Here is an 11,784-nt window from a genome sequence, read left to right on the forward strand (position 1 = left end):
TATATTGATTATTTTCTAATGAATTAGTGAACGAATTTTCTATTGAAGTATAATTCTTACATCAAAAAAATAAATAAACAAACATAACTTTATAAACTCCAAAAATTATTTAATTAGAAAAAATAAACATGACACAATAAATAAAGAAAAAGATAAAGATAAACAAGTTTTTTATATATATTATTTATTTTCTAAAAAATTACTAAAAAATAAACATAACACACTGATATAATAAACTTATATGAATATTATTATTTTGTTTATTAAATTAGTATGTTTAATTAATAGAAAATAAAATAAACACATATATAAAATATTTTATATTATTGGTATGTTTTTTATTATAATTGTAAACATAAAAATAAACATAGCCAATATTACCATATATATAATAATCAATAATTATTACCATATATATATTATAAAAGAAATTGAAAAAAAAGTTTTTAATTATATATAAAAATGTATGAGAAAATGATAATAAGTTTTTTTGCACATATTTTGTAATTAATTAAAATAATGTATACAAAATTGTAAAATGCCCTTATTAGAATTGAAAAATAATAACTATAATTGTATACACTGATATCCATATATACATGTAAATATACATACACATACACAAAAATACATATACATATACACTAATATACACATATATATACATACACATACACTAAAATGCATATATATATAAATATATAACAAAAAATATATATATCAATATTATACACATAAATTTATACTCATATAAATATATACAAATACATATATAAAATTACCAAAAAAAAAGCACATATTATTACATACATACACAAACATAAAAATATATATTGTATATACACACACATACATATACATTGGTACACATAAATATATATATGGGTACACTCTTACTCATGAATGGATATTAAATTATTGACCATTAGATTTGATCAAATAATATTTATAGTTATTCATAATTTTTTTAAAATTAATATTTTTTGTTTTCACCTTTTATCTGATGACATGAAAGTCATCTTATTTTTCAAACTCTATTCTTTGTATTTCTTTCTCATTCCTAAATGAATATAAAATAATTAAAGAAAATATTAATTGATAATTATTGTTTTGATTAATTTGAACACTTTAATTTATTATTCAACCTAAAAGCTCAATTTCTTAAAAGTAAAAAGCTCAACAAAGCCAAGTTAGAACAATTCCAAATACAAAACAATGAAAATTCCCTCCGTTTTCCACTTTTTGGGATACGAAATCTTAACCAAAAATTTAATTATATTCCTAAACTCAAAAAATTCAAGCACCCACAAGTGAAATGAACCCAGAAAATTGATTACAAGAGAAATGACATAAAGTAACAGTTCGAACGTAGAAAAGACTCATCAACTAAAAATCTCATATTTATCTCAAATATTATTTAAAAGCTGATTCAACCGTTAATTAGGCTCAAATGCAAAAAAAAAAAAAAAAAAAAAAAAAAATTACTTTAAAACACAAAAGTCCAATGGATAGAAAGGGAGGAAAAAAGAATAAAAAAAATAGAAATAAAATTAAATAACAATAATAATGCATAAATCCAAAAAAAAAAAAAAAAAAACAAACCTTTCAATCGAGATAGATCTTTAGCATTATACATTTTAATATTAATGTAAGGATAATATAATAATTTAAGTAAAATAAATTAATTTCTAAAAATAATTTATCAGAATCACGATTCTCTATAATTAAAAAAGTAAATATAATTTTTTTAAGAAAAAAACTTGTTGGTAACCTACTTAAGCAAGTCAATAAATTGCCACCTCATCAATTTTTTTAATACCCATTAAAAAATTATCCAAATATATATATACATATATTACATATATACACACACATATACATACAAATATACATCACATATTACAGATAAGTCCCCAACCTCAAAAATTGACGGTAATAGTCCCTAAGGTCGCTATTTTCGTAAGTCCGTTGGTACTCAATTTAACAGACCTGTTAAATGCTAACAAAAATGCCACGTGTTTAAATATTATTGAGCCAACTCATTATTTCAATTAAAAAATAATTTAAAATGATTTAAATAATAAATAAATTATTAAATAAATAAATAACTTTAATATTTTTTTATTTCCTTTTTCTTTTTTCATTTATTTCTCTTTGACTCAATCTTCTTCATCATCTTCAACAAGCACGCACAGATCCATTTTTTCCAACCAACATTTTTTTTGCAAGCTCTATTTCATATCTTCTTTCTTTCTTTCTTGCCTTCCACCACCATTGATTTAAACTCCATACTAGAGGTTGGCTCGCCAGACGTTAAAAATACCCAGGTCGAAGCCATGGCGGCTGATGCTTCGACAACGAGTCGAAGCCATGAAGTGTTAGATCTGTTCAGATCTCTCTCTCTCGCCCAAGCCTTTACGACTGCGTCTCCACTACTGGTCTCATCTTCGGCAAGAAAAAATCCATAGTAAATCATCCTTACTTGTCTTTGTTTTCGTCTCTCTCTCTCTTTCTCGGCTCCACCTCCGTTTCTCACTCTTTTGTATTTTTATTTTAATATTTTTTACAGATTTTGTTTGTGGTGAAATAAAAATGTGGGTTTAATTAATTTTTTCTTAACTTCGTGGTGAACGACAAAGGGAGCTTTGAGAACTGCAGGGCTTGGGCTTCGAAGCCCGATGAAGGCCACAATAGCCTTGATCCTCCAGAGAAAGACGAGGAGGTCCGTGGTGCCGGTGGCCTCCATTTTTGACAGTGATGTTTCTTCGACTGTGGAAGAACTTTTCAGGCACGAGAAATAGATTTGGGGCTTAGAGATTTAATTTCTTTGTACACTTTTCTTCCAAGTTCCATAGCCATCAGAAGATTGAATTTGAGAGAGAGAGAGAGAGAGAGAGAGAGAGAGAGAGAGAGAGAGAGAGAGAGAGAGAGAGAGAGAGAGAGAGAGAGAGAGAGAGAGAGAGAGAGAGAGAGTTAGGATCGAGTGTTGCTGGAGGAAGGAGAAGAAAGGGAAAAAGATAATAATAATAATTTTTATGATTTTAAAATATATTTTTATTTTTATTTTTATAATTTTAATTATTTTTAATTAAAATTATTATTTGGACCAATAAAACTTCAACATGTGACACTTTTAAATAAATTAACGAAGCAGTTAAATTTAATGGACTTACAAAGAGTGCGACTTTGAGGACTATTGCTGCTATTTCTCGAGCTTGAGGATTAATCTGTAACAAAGTGAACATTTTGGGGACTTTTGTCGCAAATTTCCCTTACATAAATACACACATACATCCATTTATATGGGTGCACTCTTAATGGGTATTACCCATATGAATGGGTAAAATTAGAAAAATTTTAGTTTTTATGCTTAATTTTTTTATCTAATTAAAAAAATCTCTCATTTTTATATCATATGGGCTGAGATTGTTCCATCGGTAAAAAAAATTTTTAAAAAAAATTTTTTAGCAAGAAAAATAAGAAAAGAAAAAGTTGAGTTTGAGTTAAATATTTTTGTATGAACATATTTTTGATATAGTGTAAAAAGAGATATTTTTTAATATTTTTTTTAATTAAGTAGTTAAATTAAGCATAAAAATTCAAATTTGTGATCAAAATTTGATGGTTTGATATTTTTAAAATTAATATTTATAGTTAAATTTATTTATACCCATTAAAAAAAAACACATCGCCTAATCAACTTTTCCAATCGTACAACAACAGTCCAATACCAGACTCAAAATACCAAACAGACATGAAATTGGCATATAAGAATTAACTTTAACTTAAATTAATAAAATGGACATAATCATCAATACTATGTACAAAAATAAATCCAAAGCATGTATCGAAATGAAAAAAAAAATAATAAAAAAAAAGACAAATATGAATATTATTAAAACCAAAAAATAAAAACCAAAAAATAAAAACAAATCCAGCTCCAGCGAGCTCTTACTGCTTCTTTAAATGTCCACTGCATATGTGAACTGATGCAATCTAACCACTTAGGAACTCGACAATACAAACAAATCTATCATTAAAAATAACAATAATCAGGAAGAGAAGAGGAAGAGATTGATGATCTTTGCGAAAGAAGAAAAAGAGAAGATCTTTGATCTCATGAAAAAAGAAAAAAAAAAATTCAGAGCGGAACTGGCCTAAAATTATATGAGCTTCTAGTGTACTTTATATGAAAAATTAGTATTATTTAATTAGGAAATGAGTGAAGAGAATGAGATTTGTGAGTGGGTTAGTGAGATGAAGAGAAAAAGGTAAAGTTGGAGGGGTGCATTTGGAAAGCCACAATGTAATTGGATTTGTGTGTAATTGGAGGTAATTACACAATTTTGCATGTTTGTCTGACTATGTAATTACACTGTAACTGTGTAATTGGAAGTAATTGAAGGGTTCCAATTACACTCTCCAATTCTCATGGCCCCTATGAGATTTGAATGTAATTACACTGTGTAATTACTAAAAACTTTCCATATTAAATATTCACTATTAAAAAATATTATTTTCCCATGTAATTACTAACTATTTTGCCAAACAAATTCATATCTAATTACCACATCATATCCAAACACACCTTGCATTTTAAAATATAGTGTAATTACTAAACTATGTAATTACTACCCTAGTAATTACTCTACCTAGTAATTACACAGTTACTTCTAAACACACCCAATAATAACCAATATTAGTTTTTTTTTTATATTGAGAGAGAGGGAATTCGACTCCTCTTTACATGGAAATATAAAATCACTAGGCGTTTGGAAAGCCACAATGTAATTGGATTTGTGTGTAATTGGAGGTAATTACACAATTTGACATATTTGGCTGACCATGTAATTACAATGTAACTGTGTAATTAGAACTAATTGAGGGGTTTCAATTACACTCTCCAATTCTCATGGCCCCAAAACTTTCCATATTAAACATTAGCTACTAAAAAATATTATTTTCTCATGTAATCACTAACTATTTTGCCAAACAAAATATTAGGAATTCATTTGTAATTACCACCTTATATCTAAACACACCTAAATTTTAAAATATAATCTAATTACTAAAGTGTATAATTACCACCCTAGTATTTACCCTATCTTGTAATTACACAGTTACTAAACTATGTCTATAACCACAATTAACATTAATTTAAGAAACTAATTTCCCCTATGCATAATTAATTAAATTTTCCATACATAATTCCTTTACATTATGGGATGAGAAAACCAACACGATCAAATTCAATCTGAATTGGCTGGATTGAATGATCTGTGCACCCCACCCCTATCATTAATCATATTCGCCATCTTGCTCGATTAAGGGGCTGCAAAATTTTATGCATATAATGCATTAAGCTAACCTTGTTGCTAATCTTTTGGCTAAATGAGTTTTAGATTTTTAAGTTTGTGCTTCGTTAAATATGGGGTCATTCCCTCTGTTGCGAGAGATGCTATTATAGTGGACTAGCCTCTTGTGTAATAATGTTTCTTATTATTGTTAAATGAGGTTTTATAAATGCTAGCAAATTTGGTTATGTGTCAAGCTCAGTTACTAAGTAGTTGCCTACTTGGATTTGGATGAACACTTTGGAAAAGAATTTCAAAATTCATATAATTTTTTTTTTGACATAAAAATTCATATAATTAATTATTCAGGGAAATAAATATTGTCGTTAAAAAAAATAAAAAGAAAAAATATATATAAAAAATAAATCTTGGGAATGGGGAAGAAGCATTGCATGACTCTCTCTCACCTGGACCTCTCTGCTCAATAATAAAACATTAACACATCAAGTAAGAAAGTGAGGGACAAGATTTTTCGTTGAGAGATTGGAAAAACATTGGAGTCTCCTCAATTTGGGTTTTTGACGTAATCGCCCACCTTTGCCTTGTACTTTCCGAAACAAGTCCTTTGTGTCTTTCTCATATCTAATGGGCTTCTCATATTCTTGTTGTTACATTCTTCTATTTCGTCCTCTGAGCTGAAAGATCTTCTCTTTTAATCATTTTGACATTTAAAGCTTGCTTCTTTCTGGTCCCTGTAATTTAAGTTCTGTTGGGTTTTTGGTGGTAGTTTTAAATGGCAAATACATCTGGGTTATTTACTGCTCCTTCAGTTCCGAGCCTTAGGAGGATGAATCAGCCTTCAATAGGCATTTACCGATCTGGGTTTTGCTCTTCCTATGGAATCTCGAAAAGGGTATTCTGTTCTAGCACCATTGAAGGCGCTTCAGGAATCTCCGCTTCTGAATCTCGAGTACGCAGGTGAGTTTCCTTTCATGCTTGAGCAATTTGACCCCACTTCTTCCTTTCATCGCCTATAAAAATGAGATACCAATGCATATTGAGTCGTTTTACGAGGCTGGTTTTTGTTAGTGAAGAATTTTGTAAAATGAGTAGCGTGAACATTGGTTTGGGGAGTATTGTTCTTCGTTTACAATCTTATCTGATTATTGATTTTGTGAACACGGTGTTTGAGATTGTTGAAAGAGACAGCAGTTTTTGAATCATTGTAGGTGTTTCCTCGGTTATTTTCACTTTTCTCGATTGTATCGAAGGTATTTTTGAGCGGGTTACGGTTGCATGTGATGATGGTGTAACTTCATATAATGAGTTTTCTTCTCAAACTTCAAATTCTTTCTTAATGAGAACGATAACTAAATTAATTACATGGGATTGAGTCTCGTGAGTTTAACTAATCAAATGGTGATTAAAAGTTAGAAGCGTGAGTTTTACTTATGTATATCTATTAGTCAAGGGGTACTTTTGAAGTTAATGATTGATAGGAAGCAGAAGCTTGATCATGATTCCATTTATGGGTGAAAGCTTTAACTTTCATTGAATGGAACCAAGTAAAATCTATAAACTCTTCACTTCATGTCTAGTTAGTGAGAATTTCCAAGTCCTGATTTAAAGATGTGTGTGTTTTATTATTTGTTAGGTGGTTAAAAGATTTTTAGTTTATATAATCTATTTCTGTTATAATGTTACATATGCTATTTCTTCTTTCTAGCACCGCAGGTTACTATCTCTTTCTAGTTCACATTAAAATGTATTTGCTAAAATTATTTTAGTGGTCGTATCAGTTCTTTGAAAATCTTGTCTTAGAATTTTTTTGTTTTTTGTTTTTTCTGGTAGTTTTGTGTGCATATTTGGCTTGAAAGTTGAAAGAGCACTTGCTGTTGAAAATGGAAAACTGTGTGCTGTGTGTGCACTTTCACTTTCACTTGCTCTGCTCCTTTATTTAATGAGTATTTATATTTTTACAGGCTTGTCAGTCAAGGCTGCAAGCTAGTAGGATGTGGCTCAGCAGTACCAGCACTTAAGATTTCAAATGATGATCTATCAAAAATAGTTGATACTAATGATGAATGGATATCTGTTCGCACTGGTATTCGTAATCGACGGGTCATCTCAGGTCAGTTCATTCTATTAATAATGTCAACTACCTTAAAATTATATGCTGCTACAGTCTGAGGTGGTAATGCTTGCACTAACCGGGCCTCTTGTTGAATCTGAGTTGTGTCTGGGTTGATCTATGGTCATTTTGAGGTGTCCTTTTTGATTCATGTAAAATTTGGAGGCCTAATTTTTCTTGAAATTACATCTTAATAATGGCTCTAATTTTCTGTTGCAGGCAAAGATAGCTTAACAGGTTTATCTGTAGAGGCGGCGAGGAAGGCACTTGAGATGGCACAGGTTGATCCTGATGATGTAGACCTAGTCTTGATGTGTACGTCCACACCTGAGGATCTCTTTGGCACAGGTCCCCAGGTATATAATACTCAATGTACCTTGTTATTGGATTAAGCAGAGAATAATAGGAATTCATCTGCATGGTGCACCCTTATATGTTTGGCCATTTTTAGTTGTGTATTCTTCTATACTTTTCTTTCCATCTACTGTCACACACACAAACAGTTTTATGCATTTCATGCCATTAGATAACTTACTAGCCAAGAATTGTGAGTTTGGTGCGTTATTTACATTTTGATAACAGTGTCAGTTCTCCTGATTTATTTAAAATTTGCTTGATAATATACAGCCATCCCAATTCAGCCATACTATTTCATGATCTTATTTATCTATTATATTTGAAACTCTCAGATCCAAAAAGCACTAGGCTGCAAAGGAAACCCGCTGGCTTATGATATTACGGCTGCGTGTAGTGGATTTTTATTGGGTCTAATTTCAGCTGCTTGTCACATCAGGGGTAACAATTCTGTTTAACTGTAAGAAATTCTATTTATACTTACAAAACATTTGAGACTATGAATGCATGTATAAACAGGAGGTGGTTTTAAGAATGTTCTGGTGATTGGTGCTGATGCCCTCTCCCGCTACGTTGATTGGACTGACAGAGGATCATGTATACTCTTTGGGGATGCTGCGGGTGCTGTGTTACTACAGGTCATTATTTCTCTCTCAGGTTGCCAATGTTCATACTTCATACCTATTATGTTCCTTATCATGTTCCTAGCCTAAACACCCAGCAAAATGTTTGATGCCAAGCCAGCCAGACATTTATTGGACACAATTTTTCTTTTGACGGTGAATAGATTTATGCTTGTTGACAAGCATCCATGTTGAAATATTTTAAAGTAAATGATGTGCTTAAGAAAAATGAAATTCCTTCAAATACTTGTATTCTCTCTCCTGCATTTCTTTTTCTCCCTGTCAACAATTGTCAACTTTTCATTATGTTGAACTATCAGTTAAAACTTCAGAAATGCTGTTATGACTTATTACTTCGTTCTCTTGAGAGTTGAGTTGCTGTTTCAGTAATAGCTTAAGATAATGGTAATCTTGTATTGTTTATGAAGTATTGTTCAATGGCTGTAATTACTAAATTTGCCCTTTTATAATTGAATTATCATACAGGCCTGTGACAGTGAAGAAGATGGTTTATTTGGTTTTGACTTACATAGTGATGGTGATGGTCTAAGGTACTTACCTTTCTTAGTCTCTCCTTTGTGGCAGATTCGGTCATCTTTAGTGATCTTTGCAAGAGCATTGTTACAAGGAACACATTCTTTGATGGTATATACTTTCCTTCTTGTGCAGGCATCTAAATGCAAGCATCAAAGGAAATGAAACCGACCATGCTATAGGTACCAACGGTTCAGTGGTAGATTTCCCCCCGAGACAAGCTTCTTATTCGTGCATTCAGATGAATGGGAAAGAGGTCTTTCGATTCGCTGTGCGATGTGTACCACAATCAATCGAATCTGCTCTTGAAAAGGCCGGTGTCACTTGTTCTAGCATTGATTGGTTGCTGCTCCATCAGGTATGGAAGCTAGGCGAGTTTTTAGCTTGAATGCTGCAAAATTAACTTGAAACTACACTTGCTCTTTCTGCTGTCAAATTAGATTGTAATAGAGGTCTTTTGTGCACAGGCAAACCAGAGGATTATAGATGCTGTTGCTAACCGGTTGGAAGTTCCACAAGAACGAGTCATATCAAATTTGGCGAACTACGGCAATACAAGTGCTGCTTCCATACCACTGGCATTGGATGAAGCCGTTCGAAGTGGGAAGGTGAAAGCAGGCCATACTATTGCAACTGCAGGGTTCGGTGCTGGTCTCACTTGGGGATCTGCTATTTTAAGATGGGGATGATGTTGAAGTGAAATGAAACCACTACACCCTCTTGGCCCTCATAAAACATCAAAATGAAAAAGAGAAAAAAAAAAGAAAAAGTACAAAAAAGAAAGAGAATTTTCCATTTAGAACCAGCAATTATGCAGTTTATAGCTTCAAATGTCATGTGTATTATTACCTTGGCAGTTGGCATGCAAATTCTGCATCAGTGAGCTTCCTTTTGTTTGTTTTTGCTTATGTTACTCTTTATTAGCTTTGGCAAACTTAATAAAATTGATTTATTTCTTTCTTTTGATGTTGATATTGATACAAGTCTGGAATTCTCATAAATGTGCTGTTAAAAATCATCAACAAAACAGAGGAAATCTAAGATAATATACCATAGATACTGCCAAAATTGATGTTACATTTATAAACCTCTCATGAAACTTAAATCACAAAGCTATAAACTCTCGTAACTTCCAATTACAAGAGGGAAAGAATATATATGATAAATAATTACAACAAAAGAAAGAGAAAGGAAGAAAGGAAAAAAAACTAAGGTCACTGAACAAAAACTTGTTGTTCAAGTCTAGATTTAATCCTCCGAAGAGTACCATCAATGGCTAAATCAAAAGCATCTTTCTTGGTTCTCAAACCCATCGAACTCATATGTCTTCTATACATAATCTTTGGTATAAGCTCCATAACTTTCTCTCTCAAGCTCTTGACTTTAGACCTTGGAATACTGCTCAACACGTCGAGTATTCTCAACCCTTTGAACACAACTTCTTCCTTAGGAATAGTCACAGAGAATTCCTCGTACTCATCCTCAGGCAAGTGCCACGTGTACTGCGACTTGGCAGAAAGTTCCTCGAAGAACACAGGTATACAACCGGCTAGGATGCTGTCGAAGGTGGACCTCCGCGTCGGAGTATCCCCCGGCGGTTGAAGACAAAAGCTCGCTTGTAACATTGGCTTCATGAACCGAATCGGGTCGTGCTCACAAATCCCATTAGAGCAATCCACAATGCTGCAAAGAGCGGTGGAGTTCTCGCACTCATTCCTTATGCTCCGGCGAATATTGGGTGTGGCGGAAACTCCACCGCCGCCGACGAAGAGCACCAGAGTGCTCCGTTTAGCGCGGCGGACACGCTGAGTCCAAGCCTCGAGAAACGACAGAGTGGGAGGATGAAACGACGTCGGATAAGGCACCGCCTGATCCTGCCACGGCCAGGCTCGGGCCTCAACCGTTAAAGCCGTGACATTAAAGAACTCGGGCAGTTCCAGAAACGACGTTCCCCAAATCGGTGGGTCATTACCGGGAGGCTGAGAGAAATCCCAGGCCGGACGAGCCATAACCAAGAAATGGTCGTGACCCATATTCCGTTTCCACGCTTTGGGCTCGTCCTTCTGCAAGAATTGGAACAAGTCGAGTCCGTGTTCGGCGCTGGAGTTAACGTCGGGACCGTACAAGTATCTGAGAGCATCAATTCCGGCGTAGTAAGGGAGGTAAACGGCGTCAGCGGCAGCAGGATCTGAAGTGAGACACGGGTACTCGAGCATCCGGCGATGGAAGACGAGTTCGAGCATTGAAGGGTCTGTTCGGTACCAGCTCTGGGAACGATTGTGGGTCTTGTGACCCAAACCATGGTTAGGCAAGTAAGAGCAGAAGTCACCAGAAAGTGGATATTCAGAGCAGTTGGCCAATAGATCAAGATTGAATCTTGGCGGTAGACGGCGTATATGGATCCAACGGTGGGAACAATCCGAATCCGAAGGGTCGGATTGAGCGAATTGTGGAACAAAGAAGAAAGCGAGTAATTGGGTAATGGTGATGATAATCAAAGTACCATATTTGCAGGCCATGAGAGAGAGAAGATAAGATTTTTAACAGCGTTCTGATGAAGAATTGAAATAAAGTTGTTATCTTTGGGTTAAGAAGAATAATAATGAGAACTATGTGAGTGTAATTAATGTAAAGAAATAAAATAGGAAAATTTGAAGAAAAAAGATTGAATCTTTGGTGAAGTTTAGTCCAGAGATGAGATTTTGTCGAGTGTTATGGAATTGGAAGTTCCATTGACCCAGAGAAAATGTCGGTGTGTGTCGGTGGTGGTGAAGGTTGATATTATTATTATTATTATTATTATTATTATTATTATTATTATTATTAATCCCACTTTCTTCCTCCTAAT

General features: G+C 33.1%; 2 protein-coding genes across 2 annotated transcripts; one reads left to right on the top strand and one right to left on the bottom strand.

Moving 5' to 3' along the window:
• Positions 1 to 5,548: 5,548 nt before the first annotated feature.
• Positions 5,549 to 9,896, top strand: LOC115717112 (beta-ketoacyl-[acyl-carrier-protein] synthase III A, chloroplastic). The gene is made up of 8 exons (XM_030646056.2): positions 5,549 to 6,272; positions 7,277 to 7,425; positions 7,645 to 7,781; positions 8,115 to 8,220; positions 8,299 to 8,417; positions 8,889 to 8,953; positions 9,072 to 9,294; positions 9,404 to 9,896. Exons 1-8 carry the CDS (start codon positions 6,088 to 6,090, stop codon positions 9,623 to 9,625), a joined length of 1,206 nt encoding a protein of 401 aa, XP_030501916.2. The 5' UTR covers positions 5,549 to 6,087; the 3' UTR covers positions 9,626 to 9,896.
• Positions 9,897 to 9,968: 72 nt separating this feature from the next.
• On the bottom strand, positions 9,969 to 11,784 carry LOC115717111 (probable xyloglucan galactosyltransferase GT19). The gene has a single exon (XM_030646055.2). The coding sequence runs from the start codon at positions 11,453 to 11,455 to the stop codon at positions 10,151 to 10,153; it is 1,305 nt and encodes a 434-aa protein (XP_030501915.2). The 5' UTR covers positions 11,456 to 11,784; the 3' UTR covers positions 9,969 to 10,150.

Source organism: Cannabis sativa, chromosome 5 (genome assembly GCF_029168945.1).
Source record: "Cannabis sativa cultivar Pink pepper isolate KNU-18-1 chromosome 5, ASM2916894v1, whole genome shotgun sequence".
Lineage (NCBI taxonomy): Eukaryota > Viridiplantae > Streptophyta > Magnoliopsida > Rosales > Cannabaceae > Cannabis > Cannabis sativa.